The sequence below is a fragment of the Catharus ustulatus genome, chromosome 2 (genome assembly GCF_009819885.2).
Source record: "Catharus ustulatus isolate bCatUst1 chromosome 2, bCatUst1.pri.v2, whole genome shotgun sequence".
Lineage (NCBI taxonomy): Eukaryota > Metazoa > Chordata > Aves > Passeriformes > Turdidae > Catharus > Catharus ustulatus.
The window spans coordinates 47,982,886-48,000,923 of record NC_046222.1 but is presented as its reverse complement, the minus strand read 5'-3'; the positions used below and the strand labels follow the sequence as shown (position 1 = coordinate 48,000,923).

At 35.7% G+C, this 18,038-nt stretch overlaps 1 protein-coding gene across 3 annotated transcripts in view; it reads right to left on the bottom strand.

Annotated features, from left to right (window-relative positions):
• IFT88 (intraflagellar transport 88) overlaps positions 1-18,038 on the bottom strand; it is a 44,437-nt gene that overhangs the window by 6,660 nt on the left and 19,739 nt on the right. For all 3 annotated transcript variants that reach the window (XM_033052022.2, XM_033052021.2, XM_033052023.2), the window contains exons 17-24: positions 17,800-17,986; positions 17,095-17,203; positions 15,659-15,809; positions 14,374-14,489; positions 11,677-11,729; positions 11,088-11,153; positions 9,284-9,390; positions 3,571-3,625 (exon numbers count right to left, since the gene is read on the bottom strand). In XM_033052022.2, coding sequence (XP_032907913.1) covers positions 3,571-3,625; positions 9,284-9,390; positions 11,088-11,153; positions 11,677-11,729; positions 14,374-14,489; positions 15,659-15,809; positions 17,095-17,203; positions 17,800-17,986 — 844 coding nt within the window. The remainder of the gene's footprint in view (positions 1-3,570; positions 3,626-9,283; positions 9,391-11,087; positions 11,154-11,676; positions 11,730-14,373; positions 14,490-15,658; positions 15,810-17,094; positions 17,204-17,799; positions 17,987-18,038) is intronic.

Below are 18,038 nucleotides of genomic sequence, written 5' to 3'. Positions count from 1 at the left end.
ACACAAAAAAAGTGAGTATGAAAACAGGAAAATATTATTGGAAAGAGAGTATTTGATAACTGCCTAAACTCAGATGTACTGTTAGCTCCCTTCAAGGTTTCATGGTATTGTGGTTTTGGGTTTTTTCCCCCTTTTTAAATTAAAAAGAATAATTTTAACAGGACTGTATCAATGTCATTTGCTTCCAGCATAACCCACGTAAGACTGGAAACCATAAATCTGAAAACTGTGGGGATAAGAAAATTTCACTTTTTATAGTGAGTGACAAATGTGTTCAGTTTTGGGCAGGGATTTTAGATTTAATGCTTATCTTTCTCTCAAGAGAGACTCTTGGTCTCTCCATTTCCATTCTGTCTACCATCTATGCACACACCAATCATATTGCTGAAACTGTGCTTTGGTGCATCTTGTACACCTTCTGTTTTAATTTATAATGTCTAAGTACTGGATGCCCTATGAAGTACAAACCTTGCTAGCTTAGTCCTTTCTTCATAGCTTTCTTTTTAAAAGCAATTTTAGATCATATTGCCTAAAACAAGGAAACCTGAATTATTAATACTCTTAATATAAATAACCACATAGGGACAAAATACTTGGTGGGGGGGAAATCTCTTAAGAATGCTAACAAGTATGGGGACAGTGAGCTGGTAAAAGGAAAGAAAGAAAGAAAGGGAGAAAGAAAGGGAGAAAGAAAGGGAGAAAGAAAGGGAGAAAGAAAGGGAGAAAGAAAGGGAGAAAGAAAGGGAGAAAGAAAGGGAGAAAGAAAGGGAGAAAGAAAGGGAGAAAGAAAGGGAGAAAGAAAGGGAGAAAAAGGGAGAAAGAAAGAGAGAAAGAAAGGGAGAAAGAAAGGAAGAAAAAAGGAAGAAAGAAAAAAGGAAGAAAGAAAAAAGGAAGAAAGAAAAAAGGAAGAAAGAAAAAAGGAAGAAAGAAAAAAGGAAGAAAGAAAAAAGGAAGAAAGAAAAAAGGAAGAAAGAAAGAAAAAAGGAAGGAAGGAAGGAAGGAAGGAAGAAAGGAAGAAAGGAAGAAAGGAAGAAAGAAAGAAAGGAAGAAAGGAAGAAAGAAAGAAAGAAAGAAAGAAAGAAAGAAAGAAAGAAAGAAAGAAAGAAAGAAAGAAAGAAAGAAAGAAAGAAAGAAAGAAAGAAAGAAAGAAAGAAAGAAAGAAGAAAGAAAGAAAGAAAGAAAGAAAGAAAGAAAGAAAGAAAGAAAGAAAGAAAGAAAGAAAGAGAAAACAGGCATCATACCTAAAATATTTGGAAGGCATAAGACTTCAGTTAGCTAGTAAGTACATTAATTTAGGTAGTAAGTACTAAACTAAGGAGGATTCCATGCTTCACTAGGTTCAGTAATGCTGGCAATTCCCTCATACAGTTTAGGAAAATGATACCTTTTGGTCTTGGCAACACCACTGGAAAAGACTTACCTTAAAATGTATACAAATGTTTCTTTTTTTTCCTCTCCTTTTGAAGTCATTAATTTATCAAAAGTATACTAATATTTTGAAATAAAATAACCCATGTTTATATTTCATACATGCCTTCCCACAGGCCAGGCACAGAAATTTATGAAACTGCAAATTACAGCTCATAACCCAAGTGAACAAAGCCAAGCATTGGACAAAATAAAATGTTTGGGTATTCAGGTTTCTCTTAGTCATCCTCAGCACAATGTAGACAAAATACAACACAGTCCTTAAACATGTGATGCTGTGAGTGTCCAGTTTCTTTACTGATAAGGCTCCCCAGAGACAACTTTACCAGTTAAAATGTGCCCAGTGCCTTTGACTCATTCTAAAAATACATCTAAGTAGTACAGCTCAACACAACTTTTAATTAAGAAACCCAGCAGGAAGTTAACTCTAGGCTCAGTACAGGACCTTCTTTGTACCTCTGCTTGTTTGCCAAGTCATTTCCAGAAAGGCTGGATCTCTGGCACTGAATTTGTATAATGAAGACTTCTCAAACACACTCTTATACAAACTTGTTCCCAATTCCCAAACTCTGTTTTTTCTACTCTTTCATCTGTTTGACATATCTTGAACGCGATAATCTACGAATTATTGATAGGCCAAATTCTAGGTCAATTCTGATCCCTCTTAACCTCTAATCCTCTTCCTTGTTTTTTTTTTTTAGAAGACAATTTTTCATAGATACTTCTGTCTTTAAAAGAAATATTGACGAACTAGCAGTTTGGGGGATTTATGTTGTCTTAGCATCTTTTCATCCATCCCTCTCTGTTACTTAAATAAAGAATTACTTTGGCCTGAGGCCTAGAACAGGTAAAATTCAATCCTAGGTGAATGGCTGGTTCTTCCATATATCAAGAAATTTTTTAAAAGCTCCTCTAGTGAAACTACTGAGCTGAAAAAGGAATGAGATCTCTCTCAAGCACCTAAACTCCCCCTTAACCCTCAGAAAATCCAGGGAAGCAGTCTTAATAAATGTAACAGCATTCTAAGGTCATCTTCAGATTATATTAGTAATTGCCATGACTTTTCATGACCCTAGAGAATTTCATAAGTGCAGTAAAATATCTGCTATGTTGGTGGAGAAATAAAATTACCAAATAAGAAAAAAAAATTATTTCTCTGTAAAAGGAATGGAAGAGAGGCAAGAATTTGTAGGGGACATCTTCTAATGAAACCCATTGATATCAAGATAAACCAAAAGCAGGATACAAAGAAGCCATTTCCTTTTTGGATACAGATTTATTTTTTTTTTTGCAGGTGGCTGAAGTAGCCTGAAGTCTGCTAGTTTCCTTAGAGCAGCAGTGGGGAACTGTTAGGTTTATGTTACTAATTTCATTGATTTAATAATGGCAGGGCAAAATCATTAGCCCTGCAATATGCAGGCCTACCTAGTGCAGAAAAGACAAAACAGAGCAGTTTCCTGACTTACATTGCAAGAGTTTTATATTTATGGAAATCAGCACTGCAAATCTATAGAAGCAGGGAGACTGAGTAGCCAGAGAGGAAGCTTTCTTCTAGGGAAGACTACAGAACTTCACTTCTGCTATACAGAGAAAAGGGGAAGGATGAGCTGAAAGATAGTAAAGGGTATGTCAACCTTGTAACAGAGCTAGGTGCACAGAACAATCTGATGAACTTGTAACAAACACCTAACATAGCAGATTATGCAGTGGGCACAAAATTCCCTTTGTGTTAAATAAATAAACAATGAATTCCTATTTTCTGTGGTTTATGTGTTCTGCTTCCTTGTAATAAATGATTCTTTTTAGTAAATACTCCAAAGTTAAAAATGTTCAAATCCCAAGTTAATGGGATAAAAACATAGAGATCCACAGTACTGAAAGCAATCAGAAATTTACCTTTAGGAACACACTAAGATCTGTATATAAAACACAAATGTTAGACCAAATCCATGATACCATACCAGCTGTGATTTCATACATCAATGAGAAAATAAAAAAGTATGAAACAAAATTTCTGAAATGCTTACATATTACTCAGTGCATATTTGTGATGAAAGGAGGCTTTACAAACACTTTCAGAAAGCCTGTTTTCTTCAGGATCCTGTCAAAACTGATGTTTAAGCAGAGGCCTTGACTACTTACCACTACTTCCTTCTTTGCGGCTACGTGCACTCCCATCTCTGCCAGATTTAACGCGCTGCAGAACAGTGGAAAAAATTCAAAAAGAACAGAACAAAAAAACTCATTTAGTAATATATATCAGAGAAAATTATTGAAAATTCAACTCAGCTTAATAATAAAACAGTAGAAGAATGTTAAACTGGACTTACTGCACTGTAACTACTAAACCTTGTTTTTCAACAGACAAAATTGTCCTTAAAATCAGGGTTAAATCCAATGTTTATATATAACAAGAGTTCTGTGAAATTCAACTAGAATATATAAAATAATTATTTTTCTTCAGATAAAATTTATATAAGGAATGTGCATAAAAACAGTTCAGATGTTCCTTTGTAAAATACAGCTGAAAAAACAGGCAAAACAGCCCTCCTTGCATGAGTTCAAAGTAGCCTCTGCCCATTAACGTCTTGTAAATCCCACAAGCATTTTATTATTGTAAAGACTCAAAAGGGAGAAGTGGGGGAATCTATAAAAAGAACTATTCACTCTAAGGATCTTGGATTTTAAATTTTTGGCACAGAACTGTATTTCACAGCAAAATTTAATTTGCTGTTGAGTGCTAAATGCAAGATAAAGGTGAAGGTAAATACTTTAAAAGCTGTGTTTAAAAAGTCAGCTCTCTTGCATAGGGGAAGGCACCATAAACATCTCCCAGCTGTGTTCTTTTGAGTGTTATTTGAAAACTTTAACAGTTTCTCAAAGCAATACCTTTGTATAACATGGCAGACTTAGATCTGGCAAAACACCAAATTTCTTATGCATACATCTTGTCAATTATAAGAAGGGACACCTCAGTGAGGGACTTTTTGATAGATAGGTTCAAAAACTTGATGTTTAAAGCATTCAGCTATTAACAAAGCATCTCTGCATCTTATTTCAAATTATGAATTCAGGATCTGATTAAAACACACATCATGTCTTCAGGTCAATTACTATAACTTCTTCATTCATTTTTCACCAGAAAAATATAATGAAGTCTGGCAAAGTTGGAATTATACCAAAGAAATGAAAGAACATTCAAGGCTCATGCCAACAGAAAAAGGAAGAACTCTTAAATCAAAACCCACAGAAGTCAGACAGGAAAGCATTGAGCCTAGTGTGAAACCAGGACTGGTCTTGGAGCAATTCAGCCTGGGACCAGAATTTCTCACACTTCTTTATTTGTTTTGGGAAATCCTCAAGTCTAAAATATGTTCTCTGAATTTTGGATTAAATATCCTTTTCACACACCAGTGAAGTAGCATACATCAATCCTTCAGGAAGCCTGTCCAGACTCTCCAACTGTTGAATGACTGACAGCAACTCTGACAGCAGAAGCTCAGCTTCTGTCTGCCCAAGGGAAGCAGTCTCTATGTCATAGCGCCCTCTTGGCATTTACATCCTAGGACTTTCCTCCCAAAATATTACATAAGAACAACAGCTTAAACATATGAATAACTCCTTTAAAATTCCAAGCGAGTATCTGTAAGTAATCCCACACTAAAAGCAGACATTCAAAATAGGTTTCCACCCTAAAAATGCCTATTTCTCCCATGACTGTGAAAGACATTTAGGATGGTTAGCCCAGATGTGGATGCCTGAAGGCAAAGGCAGTAAGGCCTCTCCAGCATTTGCACCTCTCATCACTGCTTCTCACCACACCCCATCAGCCCATTCTCAGTCATTAAGCTCACTTAACGGAAATAAATAGTAATGTGTGTACACAGCAGTGCCAAGGAGACTCTGTGAACTTTTACACTATTACCTGTCTTTTTGAGAGTGAAACATGAAAAACGACTAATGCAGTTAAAAAAAAAAAAAAAAATCAAACAAACAAAACCAAAACACCCAGCTCCCCTCACCCACCCCCCACCCCAAAACGTTCCAATCTACGAAGGTTGCAGTAAAAATTAAATGCTGTGAGAAGCGGGGAGAAAAATTTCTACAGGGAATGAACTCCACAGATGTTCCCAGATTCTTGGCTGGAAGTATTTAACAACATGTCCATATTTGAGAACTGAGGGAAATAAGTACTCCAGAATATTTATTCTGGTATAAACTCCATGTGGATATACTTATTCTGGAAAAACAATGCCAAAATACAAAATTTTGATAGATTTCTACAGGTGTCAAGTGTGTGCAGACAGTGAAATGCAGGTACACTACACTAGCATTTTACCTTTTTTGTCTTTACTGGGTGCAATTGAGAAGTCAAGGGTTAGTCTAATATTGGGAGCAGGAACTGAACTGTATCTGGTACTGCTAACTGACACCAGTATTGGTTTCAGTTTGGAAACTATTGGAAACATAGGTGGTGAAATATTAAAATTTGGTAATTTTAGAACTAGAAAGTATAGTTTATGACTGTATGGTCATGGATGACAGAAGGAACTTAGGAAAAAAAAAAAAACCCTAGTAATTTCCAAAGCCAGATGGCAGAGAGAGGACTAAAAATCACATACACACCCCCAACCAAGAAACAAACAAAAAAAACCTCTTCCCAAACCCAGAATCAGAGGATAGGAACCCAGGTGTAGCATCAATAGCAAAAGAAGAAACTGCAGGGCTATTGTTTGCAACACAGGACTGATGAAGAGATTGTCACAGAAAGATACTCCACTACTAATGCAGGACAGCTGCATACTGAACTGCAGTGTGTCCTGGAACATCTTTTCTTGGAGTCTTTTCTCCTTTACCAACTACAACAGTGTTCATTTTTAAGAAAACTGTGTCAGTGGGTTCCTTGGGAGCAGAAGTTGCTCCCTTCCTTTGGGAGGTACTTGGAAAGTCTTCAGAGTGTGGCAGAGGAGAAAGCCAGAAGAAGGAGATGGGAGCATGTCCTGGCAAGACAAGTTGCTGCAAGAAGGAGCAGAAAGCAACTCATCAGACTTCAGAGGTTCTGAAGAGAGTATACTTGGAACCACAGGGGCAGAATTTTGCTCCCATTCAGAGCTTACTCAGGCTGGAAACACTGGCCTGTCTGTAGGAATGAATTTGACAGAAATTACAAGAAACCTGTTCTATTTTTAATATTGGTGGTGGTTTTTAGGGGGCACAAAGGCAAGAGGAATGTTGGTCTGGGGTTTGTTCGGGTTTTGTAAACCTACTACATTTAATTTCATTTCACCTGCTTAAATGAAAATTGGTTTAGTTTAAATTACAATACAACCAGGCTTATTCAAAAGGCTGAATTATTTTTTTTCTTTTCTGGGTAACATAGTAGAGGAAATATTTAAGCAGATCTACCTTTAAAGCTTTGACTAATTAAAAGTGCCATCATAGACACCTCATCTGTTCTAGACAGATCTGCTCTACTCTGTTCTTCTGAGACCCCAGAGCTGTGTCAGTTTGAGGGCATCCAGTGTAAGGACATGGACCTGTTGGAGAGGGCCCAGAGGAGGGCTATGGAGATGAAAAAAGAGCTGAAGCACTTCTCCAGTGAAGACAGGCTGAGAGGGCTGAAGTTGTTCAGTCTGGAGAAGAGAAGACTCTGGGGAAATATTGTTGTGGCCTTTCAATACTTAAAGGGGTCTTAAAAGAAAGAGGGGGACAGATGTTTTACTGAGGCCTGTGGTGATAGGACAAAGAGTAATGGCTTTAAACTGAGAAAGGGTAGAGAAGAGAAAAAAATACATCGAGGATGGTGGGACACTGGAGCAGGTTGCCCAAAGAAGCTGTGGATGCCCATCCCTGGAAATGTTCAAAGACAGATTCGATGGAGCTTTGAGCAACCTGATAGTGGACGGTGTTCCTGCCCACAGCAGGGGGTTAAACTAGAAAATCTTTAAATGTTCCTTTCTACCTAAACCACTCTGTGATCCTGCTTTGCAATGTTAGTGTTGTGACAGGATAGAGCTGACACACTCTTAAACAGGAATATTGAAACACAAGACACATCATGGCTGAATTATGTTCACTGTTACAGCCTGAACAGTCTAAAACAACTATGCAATAATTTGTGCAACCATGAACATTGGATCCCACTGACACCTCTGTCATTCAGGTATGACTTAATGAATTCCTATAACACAATGAAATCAGAATGAAAAAAAACCCCATAATTTAAACATAATTTTTCTGTTACTAAGATCTTAAGTTACTTAAAGGATTCTTTTAAATATTCTATTAGTAGCTTTTGCCTCACCAGAAAGTACAGAAATATATTTGGGAAAGCTCCTGCTTCCCATATGAAATAAACAGAAAGAGATATGACAATTTTTAGGGGTTTTTAAAATTGCATTCAAATATTAACTTTCTTAAAGAAAAAAGGGCATTTTCTTTAAAGTCCTTGACATTTGCCCATCTATAATTAATGCTTTCATGTAAAAAAAAGGCCAGAATTACATGCAAGGAAATAGCCTTTCCTTCTCCAGGGACCTCTCTCTCTCTATAATCAACTATAAAATAAATCAGTTGTAACTGGGTTTGCTGGTGAGCTTTCTCAAATAAAGCACTGAGGTATTGAAAGTTATTGCAATGAATTATGTATATCCCTGACATTAAATTGATTAGAAACCGAGCAAAGCCTGTTTACACTTCAGTGAATCTCTTAATTGTGGGTTCTGCAGAATAGCAACATTTTACCTGCCCATCTGTTTTGCTTAATACATTTATGGGGAGACATGGACGAGCATCAATCCCAGTACAGCTGTGGACTGCTTTCTTTTGTCCATTTTCCCAAGTGCCTTGAATTTTATATTTACTGAAAAATCCAGTCAGTATACCTCAGCTAGCCCACCAAAGTATGGTTTTAGCATGAAGCTGGAATCCTTCAGTCAGTGTTTCCCCTTGTGAGTTTCATTTTTAACGTGTCCTAGTATTCATGTGCATACTCAGGCTCCCTGGAACTTAAGCAGAAGCAGCTAAGGATGCATATGCACATCATCTGGCATCAAAAGGGACCAGTAAGTGTTACTAAGAGCAGAGTAAATTAGTTCAGACTTAATGTGTCCTAATGTGACTATGTAGCTTTGAGGCAATTCTCTGGACAGGCAAAGCAAGCCTGAATATTTTGCAGCTCAACAGGATGGATAATGCTTTTCAAACAAGCAGCTGTTTTCAATTTTAACATCTTATTTTATCACCAAGAAAACAATGCTTGAGTGCACACACACACAAACGTGAGCTCACTCTTCTGAACAGAACACAAGTTATGATATCATACCTTTCACAGCCTGTTACTTTTCCATGGAATTTTTTTTTTTAGTTTAGAAATTGGCACTCACACGAATAGTCTACTTCTACCTATATAATATGTCAATGCTGCAGTTTTGTATATAACAAAAAAGAAGTTCTACATGGACAAATTCTTAGGCTTCCCATCTCTCCCTATAGTTTATAGTACTATTACTTGGCTCATACATACACTAAAGTATTAAATAAAATCTGGCAAGTAAGTAGGAAAGACGACATTCCACAGACATTGAATTATACAAATGGCTTCGGCATTCCCACCATGTCCACACAGTCCATCTTTCACTAGTATTTAAAAAGCACAGAAAATCTGGTGCTCAGAAACTATTCAGACAGATGTAAGACTGATCAGTAACTCAAAACTAAACTTCCCAAATCCAAAACATAAGCCTCTGTAAAACAAGAAGTTAACAACGCATTTTATCTTGAAGTATCATAAACACTACTTAGCTTCATCTACATCTGTAGCAAAACTGTATAATACACAGAGAAACAAAATTACCTGCTCCCTAATTTCTTTTAGTTTTTCTGCTTTCTTGAGCTTTGCTATATATTCCTGGACTTCTTTCAGCCCCATGTCTGTGCAGAGACGAACTAAAAATCGGAGGCCTAATTGGAAAGCAAAGAATTGTTAAAAAAAGACTTAAGCAGGTCAAACTACAAGTGCACCCTGCCAGAACTGGACATGCAGAATGACAAACAGTGCAAATAGCTGCAAACAAGGTGACTCCAGTCCAGTATCACTACACAAATTGTGATATTTTGCAAGTAATTCAACATTTTCTCTGTCTGTATCCATGAACAATACAAATACCATTGGTATATGTGGAAGGCAAGAGGCATACTAATTAATTTGGCTAAGAACTCAACATTTGCAAAATATTTTGGAAGCTGGAAAGCATAGAAATGATACTAAGATATTACTGAGCAGCTGCAATCAAGAGAATTTCGTTGAAAACAATTTTGCAAATGCCAAGTGAATAAAAATGTTTTTTTCTTCTGGCTGTAGTTGATTTTGAAAAGAGCAATATTTATAAAATTTAAAAAACCCCAACAAAGCTGACATGAAAATCAGCTGTAACTGTATGATTGAACTAAAAGTATCCATAAAAAACATTCTCCTGAGACACTACCAAATTCTGAAAATGCTGCTGGTATTCCTGGTGTTTTTCAACATTCTTTTCAAAGAACTGAAGCAGAAACAAACAGAACATGATCCATTCTCTCCAGACTACTTTCACAAATGTGTTACTTCATTTTGTGCAAAGTTAGTTTTCTGCTGGTTTAAGAAGCCCATGATCAGGGAGGGATGAGGGAAGAACCATTGTTTCAGCAGTAGAAAACTTAAATAAATTTAACCTAAATTGTCTTATCCAACTCCTGCCTCCATCTGTGAAATTTGTAGATACTACATTCAGAAACATATTTGCATTTTAAAAGGTTTACTAAATGCCCCTCTGAAATATGTGTGACCAACATGAACATGATATTTTGCTTATAACTTTGAGGAGTTACAGTACTGAATTTCACTTGTACAAGAGAGCTGTGATTCCTCTTTAAAAAAGCAATAAATTTGTTAAAGCAGAACAATACGATTTTAAAATAAAATACAATTAATGCTCTTCCCACATTGCATCTGAAAGCACAGACTTGTTGGCGACAACCTTGTATTTTGGAATTAGTGAGGCACAGTGTGGGATGGAAGAGGATGTTTACACAGCCACTGACAACCCTTATTTTCTACAGGGCTTTTTTATTTATGAGTACAGGTGTGACTGATTTTGCAAAATGTCTTACTCTTCAAAGTCATGTTTCCCATAGTTTAGTTTGAAATCCTCCATGGATTTTCCAGAGACTGGATGACCAACTATAGTTAAAAGACCAGCAAATCTCACCCTCTACATTTTTTTGGAAACCCTGACTTTGATAAAACTTAGCAATAAGATTTTCTCATACCTAGAAAATTACAGCAGGAGTTTCAACTAGCAGGAGCTAGAACAAATACAAATACTTTTAATAAGAAAGATTAAATAAGTAACATAGTTATAAAATCTAGGATGTATGTATGAGAAAGAACTCATCCAATACAACTCAGTTAATTTTCATTGCTCTTCTTCAGCATTACCCTCATAGCTCTTACATCACCCATCAGGGTTGTCACAAAAAACACACAGCATTATGCATGAATAAAAATGGTAGTTAATGGAAGTATTTTCATATGAAAATACATCATATGATTACTAACACACGTATTCAATGGAACAAAGTTTCCTTTGATAGTTACCCCACGGAATGAAACAACTTACATTCAACATTCTCTGGGAATTTTCTGTGAATGACTTTGTATTTCTCCAGAGCTTTCTGGTAGTTGCCTGCAAACAAAACAAACATCTCCTATCCACATATTCATACGCAAAAAATAATATCTGATGAGAAATTTGAACACTTTAACATCAATTCATCTTTTTATTTAAATGATTTCATATTGTAGGACCAAATTTGATAAGACCAAACTTAGCATTCTTTATTAATGTAAAAATTAATAGCATCTGAAAACAGTCCAACCTACTCTGTAAATAACAGAATTAATGAGGAGGAGGTTCCTGATATTTCGATTTTTGCCTTTTTTTTTTTGACCTTCCTCTATGACATCATTGTTCCAGTGTCTCACCATACTCACAATAAAGATTTTCTCCCTTATGCCCAGTGTAAGTCTACTCTTTTTCAGTTTAAAACCATTTCTTCATGACCTGGAACTGCAGAACCCAGTCTGTCTCCATCCTTCCTATAAAATCCTCTCATTATTCTCCCAGCTGAATAACCCCAGTGAATTACAAAAAAAAAAAAAAAAAGTTACAAACCTGAAAGCAATTACAAAAAAGTTACAGAACTTACCGCTTCTCCTGTAGCAACTGGCAACCATCAGCTGCCACTTCACTTGTGTTGGCCTGGATATAAATAAAACAAAATCATGTACACTGCCCAACAATGAATGAGCAAAATAATCTGCATAGCACTAGTAAAGACCTACTATTTAACTACTAATCAATATTTTCACCTAGAAAGAATGTAGCCTGCTCAGCTCACACACAATTCACTGCTGCATCGTGCACCTGTTTCCAGGACTCCATGTCACTCATTTTTAGCCCTGTCTTAAGCGTTTTTCTCAGGCTCATGATTCTGTGCCCAGACACAATTAGCAGACCTGACATGTGAACCACTAATCTTTGTCAGAGATATAGAACCACGCAATGGGGGAAGAACAAAGCACTAAATTGTATTCTGAGGAGGTCCCACCACCAGGGTCCAATACATTCCCAATGTATTACTGCCAGGAACCACAGTCCCTACTTACAGCTTTGAACTCTGTCTCCTCCTTTGTGCTATTGACTCGATGTCCTAGTTGCTGCCTGTCCTTCTCTTTTTAGCACATAATGGTGGCAGTATGGCCAGAGAAAATATCTGAGATGCTTGAGCATGTACAATAAAACTGTGGACTCTCTCCTCATTTTTGCAAAGATAATGTGAAAATTAGGAAATTTTCACATTAACAGTGCAAGTATCCTCTATAAGCCAAAGCACTTTGCACATGTGGCTTACAATTGAAAAGCACCATATCCAAAAGTTACTGTAAGTTAACATTTTCAGAATAATTTCAAACTTATCCTCTTCAGTTTTTCTCTCTAATCATAGCATGGGCCATTTTTAACTCTAAGCAATTTGTTTGCCTGGTAGTTGTCAAGCAAGTTCATGAAACACAAATGCTGTGCCTTTTTAGTTCCAGCTGAATGTGTCTCCTGCAAACAAAGGCAGCCAAACCCACACCACAACAGAATTTATTATGCAGAATTTATTAAACTGTCAGCAGCAAGTACTAACTGCACTAACTCCTTTTATTAATGTTAGATTTGAGCACGCTAGGAAAAATAAAATAGTGAGAAACTGTTTCCAAATTCATTGTCTAACATGTTACCTTAGAATGCAATTTAAAAAGTAGTTACTGTGATTAAAACACTGAATGCACTAAACAATTAAATTATAAAATGCTGTTCACAGTTAAAATAAGGATATAATTTTAAAATGCAACTTTATCTAAAGTTAGTAGCAATTTATATTTACATTCATATTTACCAATTAACATATCTAGTCTCCATTTTTAATACCAAATAAAGAGCAAAATATTTATGCTCTGTTATCTACTATTAAAAATCTCCTCCCACAGAGAAAAAAAATTTCTGTATTATAGATAGATTACAAGTAATATTGAAGAATTTAATATTCTTCATAAGTATTTTTCAATCCACATACTTCATGCATGGAGCGAGTGCGACATGAAGCAAAAAAAAATTAAATCTTTGCCAAAACAAAATTATGAAATAATTCTTTTTATTCTCAGCTGTTTCTTTCCAAATTTTCTAAGAAGGCCATGAATGCCAGCACATGCAATCTCATAGTTTGACTAAAATACTATTTTTTAAGGCGGTCAGCGTTTGTAGGGAAAAGAACATCGGCAAACTTGTGAACTGTGATTTCTGTCAACTCTCTCCTGTGTATTTTTATCTAATCAAGTTCTCTATTTCTTTATTTCTATACTGTACAATTTTCTTGTTCACATGCTGTCTTGTACATACATGTCATTCAGATTCACAGAACAAAAAGAGTGTCAAATTTTAAATCATCACAAGAGAAGCAGTAACAGAGTTTTGCTTAGTCTAACTTTTCATAGTTTTCCTAAAACACAAAATAAATGAACTCACACTTGTAGGGAGTGAATTTTAGTTCATCTATTAACACAAAATTCTTCATGAATCTATAAACAAATATTTGTTTCCACATAAAAAGACCGTGTGCATGTATTTTTAGAATTCTCTTTGAACTCTGGATTACAAATTTAAATTTTACCAAATTTTATTTATAAACCATTCTCTAGTCAGGTCTCTTTCTGAACTAAAATAAAGTATATTTATGCACTTAGTTAAGTGCTTCATATTCTGCTAAACAACAAATTTCAGCAATTAAGCTGTTGAACTGAACTCAGTATAATTCAAACATCTTTATCAGGATCAGTTTAGCCTGTCCATTTATTTTCACTGACTACTGGTAGTACACACTGAACATTTTTGCTTCCTTACATGCCTTATTTGATGGACAATAGAAGCTACGTGAAAAGAGGAAATGCAGCAAGGACAGATAAAACATGTACTTATCTAAACCACAAAATCCTCACTGCATAATAAAACAATAGAAAGTAAATATTTCAAGCAAAGCCAGAGAGAAAGGTCTTGGTGGCTTTGGAAAACTCTTCACCACTCCATAGTTGTGTTTAGTGGTAGATAATAGAGAAAAACAGGTTCTAATACCTAACACTATCTTAGGCCCAATGGAGGATGCTATTTAACACTGAAAATGCACAATAAGAGCGAAAACATGCTGTAAATGAACAGAAAGTTGAGAAAATTTAAAAAATATCACAAATATTCTTAACCCTGCTTTTTGTTTATAGTATTAAAGTTATCCAACTGATTTATCTCTTGGTATACTAATGGATGTCTAACCAGAAATCTGAGAAGGCATAAAATAATAACTACTTACAGGATAAGTGCTGCCCTTTCAAAGTACTCAATGGCTTTTTCACAGAACTGGGTGTCAATGTAATACGCTCCAAGCCACTCAATGACCTCAATGTTGGAAGGGAAATACCGGTATGACTGACAAAATAGGAAAGGTGAAAAACCGCACAACTTTAGTGATAAACAACATCTTTATGCTGCTCTTGGAATATCTTACTCAAGTGTTTAATTCTCCAGATGCCCAAAACATATAATATAAATGAATGGAAGTAGTGTGCTACACTAAGTGATCCTGGTGGGAGGAAAAAAAAAAGCATACCAAGTTTTCTAATTGCTTTTTAGAATAATTTTTAGAATGCTTTTTAGAAGCTACCCAAGATGAGTCTGTCACATTTTCCATTTAGCCTTATTTGAAATACTATTTTAAATAGCTTGCAACAGCAAAAACAATTACTTAAATCATATCTATGTATTAATAACTTACCTAAAATGTTAAACAGTGCTAATTAATCAGTGTACAATTCCATGTTCACATCAGTCTGCTGGAAAACTCACCCTAAAGCATTCCTTTCTATACATAACTACACGAATAGCATTTTCAGCCTTTTAGAAATTCCCTCTCAAATAGGCAGCAAAATTATCATCAAGCACAAATCAACTGATAATTCAGACTGCAACACAGCCTTCGGTCATCTTTACTTTGTACAGATAGAGAACTCTCAGATTGCACCAGACACTTCCTGTCTTATTCTTGTTTCTAACACAGATGAATCTAACAAACTGGACAGTAGCACAGTTGGTTTGAAATGAAAGAAGGTGCCTATCTTTAGGCACCTGTGTATACATAATGTATAGCTATACTGTTAAAATACAGATATAAAAACTTCCAAACATAAGCAAAACACAATATTTATTTATCTCAATACGTATTATACAGACACAGTTTCCAATCAACTCAGTCATGTTACTCACCTCTAAAATTAGTTCTATTATATCCTGATTTTATTTTGTCCCAGGCTATATTTTAAATTAATATTATTACAGGTTAGTGTAAACAATGACTACATTAAAAAAAGGAAAGTCTGAGGCCAATATCTGCATGGAAACATATCCTATGTATTTCCTTAGGATCTGACTACAAAAAATCAGATTTTGTTAACTTTCCCCAATATCTCTTTTTTATCCTCTTTTTGGATGACATTTCGTAAGGTAAAATTAATCAATTATTAATTTGATATAGGACCCTATGGCAAAATTTTCTTTACTTAAGATAAAATGCATTAAAAAAACAATATAAGAGCAAGTACCTCACAGTAATAATGAAAAGCTTGGGATTTATCACCTTCAGTATCATATAAATTCCCTAGCCTTGAAAGCACATGTGGATCAGTTGGTACTACACTGATCAGCTGCAGCAGCCACTCTATGGCTTGATTGGGATCTTCCATGATCTGGTATCTGAGATTTCCTCAGTCAAGGACTGATGCCAGTGGTAGTTTGATTTACTCAGAATCACTACTACTTTACCTAATGCAATCCATAGAAGAAGAAAGTATTCGGACTTTTTCTGCTCTTTCAGCTTAGAACCACGTTGGACTCAATGGAACTTTGGGCTCAGTTGTCCTCTCTGTCTCTCTCTGACACCGATCTTACTTTGACTTCCTCATTTATAAGAATGAAGTGTGAGAATCAGGCCATTTATTTGCAGCCTTTACAACCTGGCTAGTTTGTTCTAAAGTGATTAGGTAAAACTGCTATTCCCAAGAACAGCCTTTTGCTAGCAGGGGGTTTTTCTGCAGTACATCTGAGGAGCACACAGCACTGACTATTCTGGTCCAGGGAACAGCAGTTTTATCTGTAACTCAGCCTGCAGTGTGCTCTTCCCTCCTGTACGGCATAATGGCTCAGAGCTCTGCAGCAGTGTCAGCTGGAGCTACTGCCCAGCCTGGTTTTTTCAGTTTCTGCTTCATCCTACCTGACATGGAGGAAGCTTCTGAGAATTGGTGGAAAGCAATTTCATATAGCAGTGGAGCAGAGAAACTCTTCCCCAGATGGACACTCAGAGCTGTTGGTCCATTTATGCTGCTTTAAAGGGGCTATATATGGTATTTTTGGACAAGAATATATTTTTATTACCTACACTATTCTTAAAAGTGTAGTACATCAACTGGAATCTGGTCTGCCTTGGGGAGGATTTAATTACAGTTTGGACATCCTCAGAAACATTGTTAAAGAAGTTCATAGTTTGGAATATCACTGGTGATGTGCAAAGCCAATCTCTTCCCTCAGGTTTTCAATCTATTGAGTTTTTGCAGTGCTGGGAGACAATTATTTTCTTACAGATACACTCACTAACCTGAAAACAGAACGGAACTTCACATCTATTAGCTAAATAATTTTTTCTTAAATATTTTATTCAATTGTGCTTCTATCTGCCACATTATTTTCACAGTAAAACCGGCAGGATTTTAAATATTCCATGACACAATTTAATGCTGAGTGTAAATCTAATCCCTGCAATGTGAATAGTCTTAATGTTCTTCACTTGCTCCACTGGAAATATTCAATAAGGGTTAAGTTCTGGTCTCATTTTTCTCACAAACATCAGATAATAAATTATTCTTACTATAATGGACACCATAGTAAATTTCTAAATCTCCTTGACACAATGGAAACATGTATTTCATATTAAATGAGTTTACTAAAACCACCATTCCTTATTTCATAACCCAGAAAAAGATACATGCTTGCTAGCTGGTAAAGGACTTGGGCACTATTTGGAAGGAGTGCATGGAGTTTCAGAAAACAATCCAAAGCTTCATCTATCCTGTTTAACTTCTTGTAAGCTAAACCTAAAAAAATAAAGGTTATGATATTAATATGAGAAAGAAATTACTTCAGCATATTAACTGAAAGAATAACCAAGAAAAGCAAAATAGGAACACAGTACTTGGAGGCAGTGCACCTGCCTTGACTTTAAAGAACTCTCTGTGAGAGCCATGCACAAAATTCTTATCAGCCAGCATGACCTACCAAACTGATAAACACAAGGAATGTGAACCCAAAGATCAAGAATTTACGTAATCTCATTTTTTGAGCGAAATTAATGAGGGAAAGGCAAGGCTCGTAGAGGAAAATGTCTGATAGTTTAATAATGCTGAAACTGGTATCCTTTTAGTAGATATTTTTTCCTTTCAGTATGAATTTCTTAATCTTCAAAGTAACATATTCATCTGCAATTACTAATTGATGTTAAGACTGGGATTTTTTTTTTTTTTTCAGAAAAGACCGGTAGCACAAGTTATTGAGTAATTTATGTTATGGCAAGGTATTAAAATAATAATAATTCACACAAGTTTTCTGCAAGAAAACTTTCACAGACAGATTCTCAGAAACACTACAGTTACCTTCAGTCAAAAGCTAAATCACAATAGCACCTGTGACTTACCAAGATTATAAATTGCTTCAGTGCAAAAGGAATCATTCCTGAGAGCTTCCTTATAAAATTCAGCTGCTTTTTCACAGTCTCCATTTGCAAAAACAGTATTTCCTTTGTTGGTTAGAGCCGCTGGATTGTACCTATCAGAACTTACAGCTAAATCTGCATAGTTAGTTGCTTGTTCCAATTCATTCCCCTACATGAACAAAACAAACATTGTATTAGTCATTTGGTAATTTTCTTACAAC